This window comes from Podarcis muralis, chromosome 3, assembly GCF_964188315.1.
Source record: "Podarcis muralis chromosome 3, rPodMur119.hap1.1, whole genome shotgun sequence".
Lineage (NCBI taxonomy): Eukaryota > Metazoa > Chordata > Lepidosauria > Squamata > Lacertidae > Podarcis > Podarcis muralis.
In genome coordinates, this window is record NC_135657.1 from 27,377,548 (window position 1) to 27,396,148 (window position 18,601).

An 18,601-nucleotide genomic window follows, 5' to 3' on the forward strand; every position below is an offset into this window, starting at 1 on the left:
AACGGCCCGTGTAAGCTGCCCTTACAGTGCTACATCTTAGGGATAGAAATGAGCAAACAAATGAAAAGTATACAAACCAGTGGTTCTTTTAAAAATGTGAAACTGCCCTATTTAGCTAACAAATCCACACCTGAACAAATAAAAGCCAACTGAATTATTTCACCTCTTCCACTGTAACTTAGAAATATACAGCAAAATCGTCATTCATTCCAGCGACTTCTGAGTGGAGAAAGGAATACCATGCAGGCTCTTTGAAATGAATGAAGGGCACCAGCACTTGGTGGATTGTGCCCTACATCAGTTAAAAGCAACTGGGTTTGTATTTGATCACGGCCTAAAAGGAGACACTACTTAGTGACTATAAATTGTTTCCTTTCTTGGCACCCCTTGACAGCTAGGGATTTGCAGCAGTCCCAACAAGAGTGCGAGTTCCTTGCTTTAACTTGAAAACAAAGCTTCATAAAAGAAGTCAGTGGCTGCCTTCTACAAGCAAGTGCATTTAGCACATTGCATTCAGTTACTCTGCTGGGTATTTCCTTTTTCCTTTTTTTCCTTTCTTTACAGAGTAGGCGGCTTTTAAATGATCAACAACTTTGCTACAGTTTTGCTGGCTAAACATGACAAAAGCCTTTTTCTTGGTGCGAGTGTCTGACTATTTCATTGGACTATTAGAACAAAATTATTTTACCTTTTCTCTGGAAAAAAAAATTATGTTCATATATTGAGAATTCTATCTGAATGAATATTTTCTACACCTCTGATTGTTGTTTAATACTCTCAACATAAAAAGGCAGTGGGATTTTCCATACACTAATCTATTTCAACCATTTGCTTCAGAACCTGGATCTGATTGCAGAATATCACAGCAAAAGAACAGGTTTCCCTAGATTGTATTAGGATCCTTCCACAGGGTGGATTTTGCAAACACTGGCCATGCTGAATTAGCAAAGGCTAATTGTTATGACTGAGATTTGAAGATGCCAGAAAAGTTCTCTCAAGCCAGGCCCAGAAAATAACTTGGGAAGTTAATTAAAGCTAGCCTCAATGGAGAGGAGAATGAATTAGAAACCCCAGTTCTTCTCTGGCTCAGACTAAAATTTGAGCTGAATAATAACTGCTGTCTTCCCTGGCCTCTCAATATTTCTCTACTGAACGTAATGGAGTGACATCAGTGGGAAGGGGGAGAATGAAGGTTTTGATATACAGTGGTACCTCCAGTTACGAACTTAATTCATTCCGGAGGACCGTTTGTAACCTGAAACCGTTCTTAACATGAGGCACACTTTCACTAATGGCTGCTGCCGCGCCACCAGCGCACGACTTCTGCTCGCATCCTGGGGCAAAGTTTGCAACTGGGAGCATCTACTTCCGGGTTAGCGGAGCTCGTAACCCGAAGAGTGCATAAGGAGGACCGTACGTAACACTGGTTCCACTGTACCTAAAGATTAGAAACATCTCTTTATGTATGCGACGACAACAGCCTGAATGGGATACACCCAGAAATGGAAGGAAGGTACAATACTGACTAAGGAGGAACGGCAGGCTAAATTAATGGAGTATGCTGAACTGGTTAGTTTAACAGGTAAATTAAGAGAACAGGAAGGGAGAAATTATAAGGAGAATTGGAAAATGTTTGTTGAGTATTTGAAATAATACTGTAAACATCTAAAAACGATAGCAGGAATAGAATAGATCAAGCAGTGAAAATATAAACAAAGGAAGAATTGGATGTGTTAAAATATGGAGTAAAGACTCTCCTCCCTGGAAGAGAGGGGAGTGGTTGTGGGCGGGAGACCGAGCTCCGCCCCCGGTAGGGGGCATTAGCCCCCTCCCCTCCTACCTGGCTGGCACCCATGCCCACCGGAGGTGGCCAACCAGGTGCCTCCGGGGGGCGCAGCACTAAAGGAAACTCTAATGAACCATGGAGGGGGGAGAAAGAGAAGTTGACTTGTAATATATAGATTGCTTGGTGTGTGTTGATTTATAAAACTGAAAATGATAAAGTGTGGGTTTTTTTAAGAAAGAGGGAGAATGAGAGTCATGGCGGAGAACCCAACCTTGTTTTTTGACTCTACAGTGTCTTAATTCTCCCACTATTGAATGTAAAGAAGTCATGTCTACTTTGTTGTTTTCAACAGGGGGAAAATTAAGAGGCTGCCAGATGGATTATTTGGATTGGCTCAGAAAAATGATCTGAAATCCTGTGATTTCTTTTGGAGGATCTTGGATCTAAGTTCATTCAAGGTGACCTTGGAAGAGGCTGGACACAATTTACTAAATGGACTTTCCAATCCCTATGGTGGTTACTGCTATCTCCAAAAAGGGAGATGGCAACCATAATCTACTATCAAGTGTAATTCTAAATTGTGTTTACATAAGGGAGAGGAAGTTATAGTTATAAATTATTTTGAGACATTGATGTAATAAATGACAAACACTTGTAACAATAATATTCCCCATCAAAGTACTCATCTATTAAAATACTATTCCTCTTCCATATTGGCATGCTCAAGCAGTGTATGCCTATAGTAAATAGGTCTTACCTCAGATAAAACTACTCACTGAAACTATTATCTCCTACCTGGAGATGCCAGAGTTTGAATCTGGGACCTCCTGAATACAGAGCAAATGTTATAACAGTGAGCCGCGTCCCTTCCCACAATGTTTCTGGCTCTTCTGCATCACTCCAGCTCTTGCACCCAGCCTTTATTTCCCAGCTTGACTGCTGAGATTATCTGGAAGAGCACTGTTAGTTGTCATCTGTGTTTCAAGGAGCTCGAATGACTTCAACTAGATGTCAGGCATTCATTGCTGGAGGTCACAAGCTGTGGAATACTCTTCCAGCAGAGATTCACCAAGCACCCTTGCTACATCTTTCCAATGACTCTTGAAGATGGCTCAAGACCCCAATATTTCAAGGATCGCTGCTCTGCATATGAAACCACCTTCTGAGGCCCTTCTTCGTGTGCCTCCTCCATGAGAGGTCTGGAGGGAGGCAACACAAGAATTTGCCTTTTCTGCAGTGGCTCCCCATTTGTGGAAAGCTCTCCCAAGGAGGTTCAGCTGGCACCTTTAGGTGTCAGGTGAAAACGTTCTTCTTTAACCAGGCCTTTGAGTGATGCCCCTTTAAAATGTGTTGTAAAAGGAAGAATGATTGGGTTGTTTTTGTTTTTATCATGTATTTTCTGTTTTTTATATTGTGATTTTATGTTGTCAACGGCCCCAAGATCTACAGGTATAAGAAGGTATACAAATTTAATAAATAAATGAATAAAATAATGTTCTTTATATCTACCTATTCAGCCTATTCAGCTGTTTACATCTCTCTCAAGATGAGTTGGTCATTTTAACAATTGTTTTGCTTTGCTTTTTATATATCTTATGCTTTATTGTATGTATACATGTTGTCATACACCACCTTGATATTTTATGTGTGTGGGAAGTATATTAATATTTTTATAAATACATTTTCACTGATCTTCACTGTTCACTAACTCTATAATCAGTGATCATGGATCTATCTCTCTGTTCCAGCTGAATCAGGAGAGGCAGTTGAGGTGTTATGACTAGTGCTTAGAGGCAGTGATAGGTTGGATGTGCGCTCACTGTATTCTTAAAAATAAATAAATAAATAAATAAATAAATAAATAAATAAATAAATAATAAATTATTTATACCCTACCCATCTAGCTGGGTTTCCCCAGCCACTCAGGGCCGCTCCCAACAGAATATTAAAACACGATAAAATTTTGAACATCAAAAACTTCCCTGAATAGGGCTGCCTTCAGATGTCTTCTAAAAGTCAGATAGTTATTTATTTCCTTGACATCTGAAGAGAGGGCGTTCCACAGGGCGGGCGCCACCATGGAGAACGCCCTCTGCCTGGTTCCCTGTGACCTCACTTCTCACAGTGAGGGAACTGCCTGAAGGCCCTCAGAGGTGGACCTCAGTGTCTGGGCAGAATGATGGACTGGCAATTTTGGATTATTGTACTGTGCTCTGTGTGTGGCCTCCCTTGAAGATGACTCAGAAACTTCAATTAGTCCAAAATGCAGGAGCCAGATTGCTGGCAGGGGGTCTGTTTTAAAACAGTTGCATTGGTTGTCAGATTGTTTATGGGTCCAAGTCAACGGGCTCACATTAGTGTTTAAAGCCCTGAACAACTCAGTCCCCAAACAACTGAAAGACTGCCTCCTTCCCTACAGGCCCTCTCAGGTACTAAGACTGGCAGAGGGGGCCCTCTTGGTTGTTCCACGGCCTCAGTAGAGGATGAAGGCCCAGGAAATGGTATTCTTTGTGGCAGCTCCTAAGTTGTGGAACTGTCTTCCTACAGAGGTGCATCCAGCACCTTCATTATACAGCTTTCAGCGAATGCTGAAGGTGCACCTCTTTACCCTGGTTTTTGACACCTGAGATGTATATTTTTAGGATCTTCATTTCTTTAATTTTATGTTGTTTTTAAACTTTTTTAAATACAGTGTGATATTGTGTTTTAATGTCAATATTGTATTTTAATTGTTGTCTCTCACCCTGGGACCTTAGGGTGAAGGGTAGGCAATGCCGGATATACGTATAAGCTAAACAAGCTATAGCTTAGGGCCCCACTCTCTTGCGCCACCCCCAAAAAAATTTGAGGGGGGAAAACTGGATGTACATTTCCAAAATATAAGATAAAAACCAATAACATAAAACCTACATACAGCAACAGTGGCAAATGGCTTTAGATACCTTTTAGGTCCATAAATTACCATATACTGTAGCATATATTCAACACAAAAAACAGCGACAATTTGTTGTTGACAAAGGACAGCTGGACATATAAAGGGCTCCATTACCTTCAGTAGCTTAGGGCCTCATCAAACCAAACTCCGGCCCTGAGGGTAGGTAATAAATTACAATAAATAATTATAATTGTAATAATTGCTCTGACCCTATATGATCTATTAAGCCACTTGATGGAAAAGTGAACCTTTCAGCTGAGGTCCTGGAAATGTTTTTAATGCCGTAACCCACCTGAGACCTTACGGTGAAGGGTGGGTAATGAGCAGCAGCAGCAACAGTAATAATAATAATAATAATAATAATAATAATAATAATAATAATCCAACATGGAGCTGCTGATGGGTAAAACTAGCCAACAAGGCCTAGAGTACACACTCCCGACCTTTTCCACATGGACCACTGCACTGTGGCTTCCATATGAATTTGCATACTGTGTTTTGTTTTGTTTTTTTAAAAAAACCTATTGAAAAATGTGATGAGCAGAAATAACTGCAGATTGGAGCAGATCCAAAAACTGAAAGAGCTCTTGACTCTGCTGAGTTTTCAAGACACTCTATTTCTATACTTGTTCTTTTTTTGTATGCTAGGTTGCCTGCCATTATGTTTATGTAATTCTGACAGTGTTCTTAATGACACACTAACAGATTGTAAAACACGCTGCTGGCATTTACTTGTTTTTTATATTTTTAAAACAATGTCCTTCATGTAACAGTAGTTAAGCGCGGCAGAAGGACATCATTAGAGCCATGGTTAAACTGTAATTTACACCATTAGGAAGGCAGGAGCAATTTTTATTGCCTGGCAATTTTCTTGCTGAAATATTTGGACCATATGGCTCAATTTGTGTAATAACCTTAATTTCAGCACCCTTCAGGTCTGCATTCATCTCCTACGGAATGGTAAAATGCGGTTTAGCAGAAAAGGCAACTGTCTATACTTAGAGAGTTGAGATTAATAACATGTCACGTCCTGTTTTTGGTGAAGGAATTCGAACAGCCGCCAGATGGTATCTCTACAAATAACTGTCAGGGGTCTTGATCTAATCAATACAACGTATTAATACATCTCCCTTTGCTGTTCCTCGAGGGGCTGGTGCGCAACATCTGGAAAGATTGGGGGGACCGCCAAGTAGAAGGCTGATTCTTTTCAGAATCAAACTGAGCCCAATTAATTTTTCATGTATACTTGATAACTGTTTCATAATGAGCTATGTGTCTTGACGGATTTAGGGCTGGCAGTATGGGCAGCCTGTGCTTCCTATCCCCATTCAGTCCACTTACAGAAACCAACCCATTAATCAAGCTATCTGGCATAAAACTGAAATCTCAGCTCAGCAAGAGATCAATAACCATCCTTTAAAAAAGAAGAAGGAAAGGAAAAACACAACCAAACTCTAGTGGGCATAGGTATCAGCCATGACTTTAGTAATTGCTCTAGCAAAAAAATAAAACAGAGCCATAATCACTGGAAAGGAATGTACACAGTAAAATTCATTCCCTGATCCCTGTCAAAAAAACCTAAGATTCAAGTTATAAAATATATAATGCAATGTGACTTTTTGGAGACATAGGGCACCTGGGTGATGTTCAGTGAAATGATTCTAATTGCTATGGCTACCTTTTAAATAATCCAGATAATTTGCACAGCCATTCAACAAACAGGTATGACGACTGTCAAACACAAGAACAGCGCCCATGACAAAAAGCTAGAGAGGGAAGGGGTTGCTGCAAGGTGTTGGCTAGCTTGTAAGAAAAATTGCTTCTTGAGGGCTGGGAATCAAGATAGAAAAGATCTTTAAATAAAAAACAAGGTCCCTGAAAGAAAAGGACAGTATCTTCTAAAGTGCTGTATCAACCACCTTTGGACGACTCCATAGAACTTCTCAGATTTTGTGTAATAAGAACCTGGTAGCAACCAATGGATAACAATAATACTTTTGGAGTTTTCACAATTGATTAGCCCTCCAAATACAGCCATATCTTGAAGCTCCCTGTTCCAGAAACTTTCTACCTGCAGGCATAGTCACCAGAGATGCATATAAGTCCCCTTTTGCCTACATTGTTCTATCAATTCAGGAATATATTTCTTTGCATGTGTGTTAGCTGCAGAGGCATTTGGGACCATCTATGTGACATATTCACAGTATTATTCCAAATGTCTGCTAAGACATTTCATTATTACATTTACTGAATTTACTTACAAGCTTTCCTGGGGTTTGGGAGTTTCTTCCTCCATATCTTTTTATAATAATAATAATAATAATAATAATAATAATAATAATAATAATAATAATAATAATAATAAATTTATTATTTATACCCCACCCATCTGGCTGGGTTTCCCCAGCCATCCTTTTCCCCAGACTAAGGATGGAATTCATTGAAAATCTTGTGGTTCTTATCCAAATAGATTTCCCCCCCCTAATGCCCATGACCAATGGCTTTTATAGAGGAAACTGAAAGACAACCGGGAGAGGATAAAGAGTTGGGGCTACAGTAGCTCTCTATTTGCTCTGCTGAAACACCAGCAATTTTGACTTCACCTCGCCTTGAAATATTTCCCATACCAGCTGGCCATAACAAAAGTTCTGAAACCAAGAAATATTGCCTGAGTTTGCTTTTTTCCTCCTCCCTTATAGTCCATTTTCCTTTTCTGTCATGTCTGAGCCACCTGGTAGAGAAGTGAAATGGAAATACAATTTATATTCTATATAATGAGTTGTTATGTTTTAAACAGATTGCTTTAAAAAAACATCTGAACCTTTTTCTCTCCAAGTTATTTATCTCCTATCTAATGAGTGACTTCCCATTTATTTTCCTTCTTTCTTTGTTTCACTACCGATGTTTGACTTAAGCCACGCACAAGACCTCTGAGTCTTATTCTCTGACCTCCACACATTCATCTCTGCTAGTCGCATGGAGTCTACACACACATACCAGGTATATATAGGCTCCTAAACCTCCACTGCCTTGTGCGATATCTTCAGGAGAAGGAGGAGTAAACCCTACACAAATCCGGACTGGAGTCCCTAAGATGGTTGGATGGCACCTCATAGCCTCCTTCTGCCAACTCCAGAAGCCAAGCTGGGGCCAAATGTATTGCTCTGATTTCCTTTGGACCACTCCATTGTCTTGAGAGAGAGACGGATGCCAACAAGTGTCTGCACAATCTGAGACCTTCTATTTTGCAGGTTATCGTGGGCTCCATGTGAATGATATTAATAAATGTGTGGAGGTTAAGAGCTGGCCAGCAAGCACTATACTGATCAGCCACCCACACATGTTCATTTATATCCAAATACACACCTGAACAGAGCCATCCAGTTTCTTGACAGTCAATCATGAATAACCTGGAGAATGAATATATCTGCACAGTTTATGAATCCCTTTGATTGCAAGGTGTATTTTGCACACTTCTATCAAGCTCTTATTATTAACAGATTAAGAGACAATGGTTTATTTTCCACTGAAGCCTCCTCAGTTCAAAGGTACAATAAAGTTAGGGTCAGCCATTCCTGACCAGCTCTATTTAGGAAGCAAATTTTGCATCTTGAAAGCTGAATTCAAATAACATGAATAATTTGAGGTGCCTGTGTTGGGTGTGGGTCATTTCACTAGGATTAGAAAAGTAAATGTCTCTCTATTTGAGAGTTCACTGGTTGCTGCAACTTTGAAAACCCTCCACTGTTAGGCATAATTAAAACACTCTAACAGTTAGTTCAGTAATTTAAACATTGCAGTATTGTTGTAATATTTTTCTAGGCTTCAGGAGTTCACAACTGTTTGGCCCAATCCAATCTGGGAACACTGGAGAAGTTATCACCCATCAAGGTAATTACTTTCAAGTTGAAATAATTACTCCATCAATGTTAATGGTCTTTCAACTTCAATAAAGCACTCACCTGCCGATAATCACTGCTAACCTCTTGCTCTCATGCAATTCCCTCTCTATTTAGTGGGTTATATTGCAGCCGTTAGAGTGGTCACTTGTCCTGAACAGCTGCTGAATTTCACTTTGCTTGGCTGTGAACCATAAAAAAATTAGTCATCTGTGTATGGTTTCCTCATAACCCATAAGCCCTTGCAGAGCTAACGATGTGATCTTCTAGCTCCAATAGGGCATGTCTGGGGCAGCCATCTTGTTTCTGTTGGTGGCTACTCTCCATGCTAGCAACAGCACAGCAGTTCAATTAACATTTGCCCCCTCATTGCCACTTGCAGCTTTTGGTCTTTGCTAAGTGGCACGTAGCCTGAACTGGTGGCATATGCAGCTCTCAGTATTCTGAATACTTACTTGCCATATAATTTCAGAAATCCAAATGTGTTTTAAGGTGACTGAAAAGATGGGTAGTGCAAAATATTGTTGCTCAGTGTGGAATACTTAATTTCCACTTCTCTTATCTTATTTGTAGTAAGACTGCTGCATAACTGCAGCAGCTGATGTATCTCTAATACACAAATTTGCTTTCTCTTCCCTCCTCATTCCTTTTTCCTTTTGCATCAGGTCTTTTTAGATTGTAAACTTGTGGGCAGGGACTCTATCTCAGCACAGCACTCAGATCATATTAGGTGCTTTATAAGTGATTGGTGAATCAATGGTGGATCGCTGTGGGGCAGATGTTTCTCACTTCTAGGCACAAGAATATTACTCAGTCCCTACTTGAGAACTGATATGCCAAACTGCATTGCAGACATCAGAATCGTATGACTGTTCCAGGAAATTAGTAAGGTTTAACAAAAGCTTTTCAGAAAGAATAACTTTTTTCCAGGTAGGCTACAGCCCAGCAAGTTATCACTGTAGAGAAATATTGAGCACATTCCAGGACCACTGGATTTTATTTATTTGTTCGTTTATTTTACTCATCAGATTTGTTAGCCACTATATCTTGCCCATGGCAATCCAAAGCGACTTACAACTCTCTGCCATGAAAATCGACGGAATTTTAAGAAGTGTAACAGGCTGAAGTGTGCCCAACATCATTAGCAGTCTTCCATATATGCCTCGTGAACTCTTATCCTGCAATGTAACATTTCATTACAGCCACTGTGAAGAAGTGTAATTATTTCATGATTTTATGCGATGTATTTTGTTGTCAAATCGTTCCTTTTGCTTTAGAGCAGAGGTAATTAACCCCCAGCACAGGGGCATGATACATCCTCCCAAGCAACTTTTTCTGATCCCCCAAGACACCTACCACATGATTTCCATTTCAACATCATAAAAGGGGGGTGGGGTGGTGTCCCGCCAAGCATGTATATGTATGGTACCTGGAAACCAACCAACCAGCGGAGCTTTGTTTATGCTTCTCGGCCTCCCCACCTAACAGCTGATGTGCAAGGTAGTGAAGCTGCCACCGACACGTCCTCCAGTCCCAGAGCTTCTATTCCATTTGTGGATATTTTTGGGATACAGTATGTTTTGTATGGATTGAAGAGGGAGTGTCAGAAGAGAGTTCAAAGGGTGTTTAGAGAGTGTCCCCCACTTTACACAATTTCACATATGCATATGGGGGCCTAGAACATAGCCCCCACATAAGTGGGGGACACACACCCATACACAGAGGATTGTGGTATTCTCTGTCCAGTTCAGCACCCCGATGGGGAGGCAAGTGGACCCCTCCCTGCTCATCAGATCAACAATTTGATGAGCCAGCAAGAGGCAATAACCATATCTTCATATGTGTGCCTGATGTGTGTGTGTTTGCACACACTTATCTCCATGTATGTTGTATCCTCTATGTCTTTCTATGTGATATGCATGTGGGAGTGCCGACCTGTAGTGGTCAGCACTGTTTGCCTGACCTATCAATCTGGGACACCCCCCCATGCATTTGCACCACACCAAACTTGCCACCGCCTTGCCCCATCCCTTCTTCATAAGTTGCAGTGACACTGGTGATGGGAGGGTCAGGTAAGTGCCTCCACTCCCCTGGCTACTACTGGTGCCAACGATGAATGCAGCCCTTTGGCAAAAAAAGGGAGACGTTCATTTTAGAGCCTGTTCATACCAGGAAGCTTAAAGGTCACAAGAGGCTCAAAAGTTCAGCCCAGGAATGTTACATTTAAAGGGGAAGTGAAGCTCAGAAAGTAAAGGTGGGAAGGAGAAAGAGAAACCAAATAATCTACGGGGGAAGAGAAGCTCAAGCAGAACTCTGTTGCCCTTGTGATTCAGCAAAAGGTTGAGAGGTGGAGTGGAAATAAAGGGTGGGAGACATCTAATAAGCCTCACCAGCAGAAGCCCCACTCTACTCCTCCATGTGCCCTCTGCATCCCTGAAAGTGGCTTGGGGTGGAGTGGGGGAATCCCCACAACAGGGCAAATGGGGAGGAAAGGGGGATCATTCTGTCTGGCAAGCAGATAGAGTGCAGCACTGAATTCCACCCAATGTACAGGCCGCAGCCCCAAGCCATTCTTTACATTTCTACTTGCTCATTTTCAGGCTTTTACTGTTATGCCACATAGTGTAGGTTTCTGTGGTCTATTTGGACATGCGGTATACATTGAATGCAACGCACACAAGAAGCAATGCTACAACAAATTCCTTGGTTAGCAAAGGCTTTGTAAATAGGAATCTTCTTTCTCTCTCTCTCCACACACACACACACACAAATCTTGAACTTTGGTAGCAATAGAAACATAAAGGACAGACCTCTCTGCTTGCTCGATACTGTAAGTCTTGCAAAGTAACGTGAAAGCTTGTGTGAGAGAATGACTAATGGCATATCCCATGAGAGAGCTCCAGTTGAGATGCTTTAGGAGATTAAATGCTTTAGCCTAGTACCCCCGTAAGCTATATTTTAAAGGGGCATAAGTTTAATCATTGGAAGCTAGTTCCTTCAATAAAATTAGATTTTAATTAAAACACCCCATTCACAAATTTGCAGTTAAGTGTTTGCCAGCAATTTCATGGGAAATTCTATTTCCACAGAGTAGCAATTTTCAAACATGATGTCTTTATTTTAGATTCCTGTGAAATTGAACACACACACACAGGCATTATTCACATATCAGCCCAGTACTATTTATGTCAATAATTGGAGTTGAGATCAATTTTCATCTGATACAAAATTGAAGTTGAATTTGGAGGCACACCAGGAATTTTAAAGGATTCCAATTAGTTTTTAATATAACTAGTAACATATCTCATGTGATGAGGTGGAAATTTTGTTTTGGACAAAATTCAGTGCCAACAAATTGTGAAGGAAAAATATCCAGATAATTTCAGGGGAGTTAAAATAGTTTTGAGGTTGATACATTTGATAACATTTTTAATTTCTCACCTTCCTAGTCATGGGGTTTGATATTAGTAAATGAAATACATAAATATTAGTAGCAACCAATGGCAACTTCAGGACCACTGGAGGAAAAAATAGAAACTGTACAAAAAGAGTTTAGTTGTGTTTTTTTCATTACTCCAAGATACACCTCATTCTTGAATGGACTCAATCAGTTCCACGGTGTATGTGAGTTTCCCTGTCTCTTTTAATTCAGCAATTTAATTTAACTAAATGTGAAGTTTCAGAGAAGTTCCCTGAAACAGAAGCTTCAGAAAAATGACATTGCACAGAAAAAGTCACTGCTCCTATTATTATTTTCATCTGCTCCTACAGGAGGGTAGGCTACTCGCATAGGCTGAAGACCAATATGGACTGCATTTGCTACATCAGCACATCCTATCCGCAAATCCAGAGTTCCATTCAATGTGTCCTATATTGCACTTAGGGAAATAAAGCACTGCTTTAGTATAAAGCATTAATTTGCAATAAATTTGGTGGGCAGGGAAGCTGTCTTGCTCTGCAGAGACAAATGTTTAGCACAGTAACACACATTTTTAAATGAAAAGTGAAAGAATTTTAAAATAACAATAGAAAGATAGTAAAATGCATCAGTGCTATCTAAACCACACTTGATCTTTATGCCTATATTTCTGACATATTTTTCCATTTCAGGTTTTGTAGGGTAATGTTTCTCCAGTGCCAAGAAAATACTAATTCAAAAGGCGTTAAAATGCCTTTGCTAAAGAAACATACTGTGGCAACATTATTTAAAAAGCCATTTTGGTACATTTTATTGCCCTCAATGCAACCATCTTGGATATTTTCTGTTGTTGTTGGCATGATGTGCAAGACAGTTCAATGCATGATTGGAGAGAGGAATTCCAAAACTCAACATCATGCTGAATGGTACTTGAAAATGATTTTGAAAACAACTAGAAACTGTCCACTTGTCAGTTCTGGCCTTTAACCTTTAAAACATATGTGTTAAATTGTTGCAAGAGAGTTAAAGTGTCTGATCACTAGTGGGAAACAATAAATTTGCTTTGGGGAAAGTGTGCAATTCTAGATACTTCAGGTCCTAATATATTGTCCAGATGCAATACCGTACAGGCATGGCCAAACCTGGCCCTCCATCTGTTTTGGGTCTACAACTCCCATCATACACTGGACCAGTGGTCAGGGATGATGGAAATTGTAGTCCCAAAACAGCTGGAAGCCAAGTTTGGCCATGCCTGCTGTAGAGGGAAGCAAACATATATGCAGTCTTGCCATATAACTTGGCATGTACTTATTGAACTGCTGGAAGGCTATGAGTTGTACATAACATTTAAAAAAAATTAAGAGAAAGAAATTCAGGCTCTTCCTCAATATTGACCACTTCTTATCCCTGCTAATCTGCTCATGTTGAAAGTAAGCCAAGAAAAAAACAGCTCATATATTTCCTACAGAATATGGTATTCAGAAAATTTTAAGATAGAATATGATATTCTGTCGAAATAAATTAAAAAATTGTCTAGCAGCACCTTAGAGACCAACTAAGTTTTATTTATTTTTTTTATTTTGACTGCATCAGACCAACATGGCTACCTACCTGAATCTAGAATCATGGAAGGCACTTCATTGAGCCGCATGAAATGGTCATCCATCAACCTCAATCTGAAGAAGTGTGAATGCACACGAAAGCTTATACCCAGAACAAACTCAGTTGGTCTCTAAGGTGCTACTGGACTATTCATTCATTCATTCATTCATTCATTCATTTTGTCTGTGTATTTTGACGGCTACCTACCTGAATCTATGATATTCTGATCTGACATGAGTCTATATTGTGGTGAATGACTATATGACAGTCTCCATTATTATCTGAGTTATATACAGTGGTACCTCGGGTTACAGATGCTTCAGGTTACATACGCTTCAGGTTACAGACTCCGCTAACCCAGAAATAGTACCTCGGGTTAAGAACTTTAGTCCATGATGAGAACAGAAATCGTGCGGTGGCAGCGGGAGGCCCCATTAGCTAAAGTGGTACCTCAGGTTAAGAAGAGTTTCAGGTTAAGAACGGACCTCCAGAACGAATTAAGTTCTTAACCCGAGGTAACACTGTATAATGTAATTAGAATATATGAAAGTCTCCATTATTCTGCATTGGGGTAGAACCAAGACTAACAGGTCCCAGGGCTGGTATTTTCCATGCCATTACTTCAGATTAATACATAGTGGCAGCAGATAGGTGACTTTTTTTAGGCTGGCTTAAGTAGACATCATACATCAGATGGTAAATAACAACTGAGGCCTGCTTCCTGACATTATTTTTCTATTCGCATAAGAAGAGCCCTGCTCACTCATCTCGTCCAGCATTCTGCTTTCACAGTGGCCAACCAGGTGCCTATGGGAAGCCCACCAGACGAACCTGAGTCAACAGGATTCTCTCCACATGCTGTTCCCAGGATCCAGAGGCCTACTGCCTTCAACCATTAGGGCAGAGCATAGCCATGATAGCTAGTAGCCACTGGTAGCCTTATCCTCCATGAATCTGTCTAGTCCTCTTTTAAAGCCACCCATATTGGTGGCCATCACAACATCTTGTTAGAGTGAATTCCACAGTTCAACTCTGCACTGCGTCAATAAGTACTTAATTTTGTCTGTCCTGAATCTTCCACCATTCATTTACTTGTTCCCGAGTTGCAGTATTATGAGGTTTAAGTAAAGTAAAGTAAAGTGACCCCTGACCATTAGGTCCAGTCGTGGCCGACTCTGGGGTTGCGGTGCTCATCTCGCTTTATTGGCCGAGGGAGCCGGCGTACAGCTTCCGGGTCACGTGGCCAGCATGACTAAGCCACTTCTGGCAAACCAGAGCAGCGCACGGAAATGCCGTTTACCTTCCCGCTGGAGCGGTACCTATTTATCTACTTGCACTTTGATGTGCTTTCGAACTGCTAGGTTGGCAGGAGCAAGGACCGAGCAACAGGAGCTCACCCCGTCGCAGGGATTCGAACCGCCGACCTTCTGATTGGCAAGTCCTAGGCTCTGTGGTTTAACCCACAGTATACCACCCACGTCCCAGTATTATGAGGTAGGGAGGAGCAAAACTCCATTCACTTTCTCCACAACTTATATAATCTTACACAGTATAGAGTGGTGCCTCGCAAGACGAAATTAATTCGTTCCGCGAGTTTTTTCGTCTTGCGATTTTTTTCGTCTTGCGAAGCACGGTGTCGGGAAAGTTTTGGAAAAGCTTCAAAAATCACCAAAGTCTTTAAAAACCTCAAAAAAGGCTACCACACCACGTTCTATGAGTTGCTCCTCGAAGTCAAGTCGCAACTGTATTAACGGTGTTAAGAAAAAGGAAACAAACTTGCAAGACGTTTCCGTCTTGTGAAGCAAGCCCATAGGGAAAATCGTCTTGCGAAGCAGCTCAAAAAACAAAAAACCCTTTCGTCTAGCGAGTTTTTTGTCTTGCGAGGCATTCGTCTTGCGAGGTACCACTGTATCCCTATTATCTTTTTCCTGAGGAAAAAAAGACCTGTAAGGAGCATACCCTTTTCTTAGGGAAGTTACTTCAACTCCTTGATCATTTTGGCTTCCCTTTTCAGAACCATTTCCAGTTCTACAGTATCTTTTTTTGAAGTAAGACATTTGTAACACAGTGCCAGTCCAGCGCCTCCTTTGACATTACAATTGCTGAAATAGCCAATTTACAGCAAAATCACAACACTGTATCTTGTTCTTAGTTCTGCCATTTCTTCCATGCAGAAATTGTATCCATCTAATTAGAGGTTCCTGTATTTGTCAAGGTTTGTAACTTACAGTATGGGAGTGCCAGGTGCTACTGTTGGTAAAAGCGTTTTCTTTTTGTGGTGGTTGATTTATTTCTGATTCTGAAGAGTTATGAGGCAAATCTTCCTAATTACTAAACATAAATCATAGGAGTCAAGCTAATGCTAATTTTACTATCATGCTTAAACCAGCATGCACTTGGAATGGTTGAAAAAATATATCTGATTTTGCTATGATTATATTTCATTTTGGACTTTTAAGTCTCCTATCCATAGGATATTTACTAGTAAGTTCTGCTATGCTCAGTGGAACTTATGAGCCAACATGCATGGGATTGTGATGGGCTGTTGTTCATGTGTAGATGTCCTCATTGTTGCATGTGAATCATCCATTATTAGCGTACAGGGCAACTAAGGATTGCAGCATGTAAATATTTTAGGACTACAACACTTAATCTATTAATCAATTCATTTTTTATAGACTAAAAAGGTGCTTCCAATTAATTGGGCAACACATTTTAATACAAATACTTTCAACGTATGAGAGGCAGGAAACTGGGGATAGCAAATGCCATTAAAAAAGAAAAATCCCTGGATTTTCTCCCATACAAGAGCTTTTTCTAAGATAGTGACCACTATGATGTATGTGCACATCAACGAAAAACAAAGTATCCTTGTTTGCTTCAGAACTATTGTTGTTATTCATATATACATATAACTGAGTAATCAACTATGACCAATGGTTTGTCTGACTAACCATAGTTTGTGTGATTGAATTTTTATGTGTTTTTCTTATAGAGAGATATTATTGTAAACCACTTTGAATTTTTTTATGCTGAAGCATTATATAAATATCTTTTTTATAAACAAATAAGTATTGCAACCAGAAACATGCAATCTTTCTTGAAATGGCCGACAGCCCTAATATACACTTCTAAACCACAAATGAGGTCAGAAACGGAAACTGCATGCGTTTCTAAAAATGACTCCTTCATGTTGGCTGATTATCTAACACTTACCGATACGGTTAATGCAGTAACAGCTGGCGTGTTAAATGTTGGGTCACTCTGTCTCTCTTGATAGACGACACGATATTGAGAAATGGCACCGTTAGGAGAAGTGGGTTCGGTCCAATTTAGGAGCACAGAGTAAGCGCTTAAAGCTTGGCCCCAGGGAACTTTCATGCCCCAAGGTGGGGCTTCTAGAGTTTGTGTTGAAGACCACAGACTATCCACAGAGCCCTTGGAATTCTGTGCCCTAATGCGGTATTCATACTCCGTGAACGGCTGAAGGACATCTGTAGCATCAATGAATTCTAAAGCACCTTCAGACCAGATGAATATAAGCAGTTCCTCTCGAGTACCCACTGGACGTCTGAAAGTCATACAAAAATCACCTGTAAATAACTTTTATAGCCACTAATAAATAAGATATCATCTGATGCTGAGGTACAAACTTTAAAATGACTATAGTCTAATATAGTTCAGTTTTTATCATTAACAATGCACATACTTATTACACCAAATCAATACATTACCTGAAGTGCCACCTGCAACAGCAAACATGGTGCATTTGCTGATGTGAAATCAGCTCAGCTGCTAGGCAGGTGTCATGATCACGCCCTATGAACAATGGACTATTTCTTTCGCAAGTACAAATCTTTACCTATTGTCAAATTTGGTTGTTTCAATACCTGTAGCAAAACCTGTAGCAACTGTTTTTAAAGTCACGACATACCGTATTTACGGGAAGCAGCGGTTTTTGTTTTGTGCTAAGTTGGTGGTAAAAGTTGACTTGGTCATTGTTTGACTTGGTACTGCATAAGGAAAAGCAGAATATGTACATGGGCCAACACATGCATGTAATAACACAAGTGCAATAAAGTCAAAGCACAGTATAAAATCATAGAACTGTAGAGTTGGAAGGGACCCCAAGGATCCTTAGTCCAATCCCCAGCAATGCAGGAATCTCAGCTAAAGGATTCATGACAGAAGGCCATCTAACTCTGCTTAAAAACCTTCAATGAAGTAGAGTTTACTACCTCCTGAGAGAGTCTGATCCACTGTGGAACAACTCTTACTGTCAGAAAGTTCATCCTGGTGTTTAGTTGGAATCACCTTTCTTTTAACTTGAAGCCACTGGTTCGGGTCCTAGCCTCTGGAGCAGGAGAAAACAAGTTTGCTCCATCTTCCGTGTGGCAGCCCTTTAGACATCTGAAGATGGCTGCCATATCTCTCCATCTCCTCTTTTCCAGGCTAAATATACTCAACTCCCTCAGCTGTTCCCCATAAGGCTTGGTTTCACAACCCTGGTCATCTTGGCTGCCTTCATCTGGACATGTTCCAGCTTGTTAATATTCTTCTTAAACTGTGTTGCCCAGAAGTGTACACAGTACTCGCAGTGTGGTCTGACCAATGTGAAATAGAGTGGGACAATGACTTCCCATGATCAGGACACTATACTTCTGTTGATGCAACCTAGAATAGAATTAGCTTTCTTTTCCTTTCCTTTCCTTTCTTTTCTTTTTTCTTTTCTTTTGCTGTTGCATCACATTGTTGACTCATGTTAAGCTTGTGGTCTCAATCACGGTGGTTCAGGGTAGGGAGAAGTGTGTGGGAGGTGAGCTAAAGCAACCATCAATATGTCCCATGCTAGTTTTTTGCAAAAGTGCCAGAAGACTGATTGCCACGGAAGGGCCTTTTCTGGGTACCCTACCTCAGCCCAACTGACTGTTGGGCTAAGTGAGTTTAATGGAAGTTTGAGG

General features: G+C 40.5%; 1 protein-coding gene across 1 annotated transcript in view; it reads right to left on the reverse strand.

The window, feature by feature from the left end:
- Nucleotides 1-18,601, reverse strand: part of USH2A (usherin) — a 433,394-nt gene that overhangs the window by 64,654 nt on the left and 350,139 nt on the right. The window contains exon 61 of the mRNA XM_028724645.2: nucleotides 16,857-17,211. Within this exon, the coding sequence (XP_028580478.2) occupies nucleotides 16,857-17,211 (355 nt within the window). The remainder of the gene's footprint in view (nucleotides 1-16,856; nucleotides 17,212-18,601) is intronic.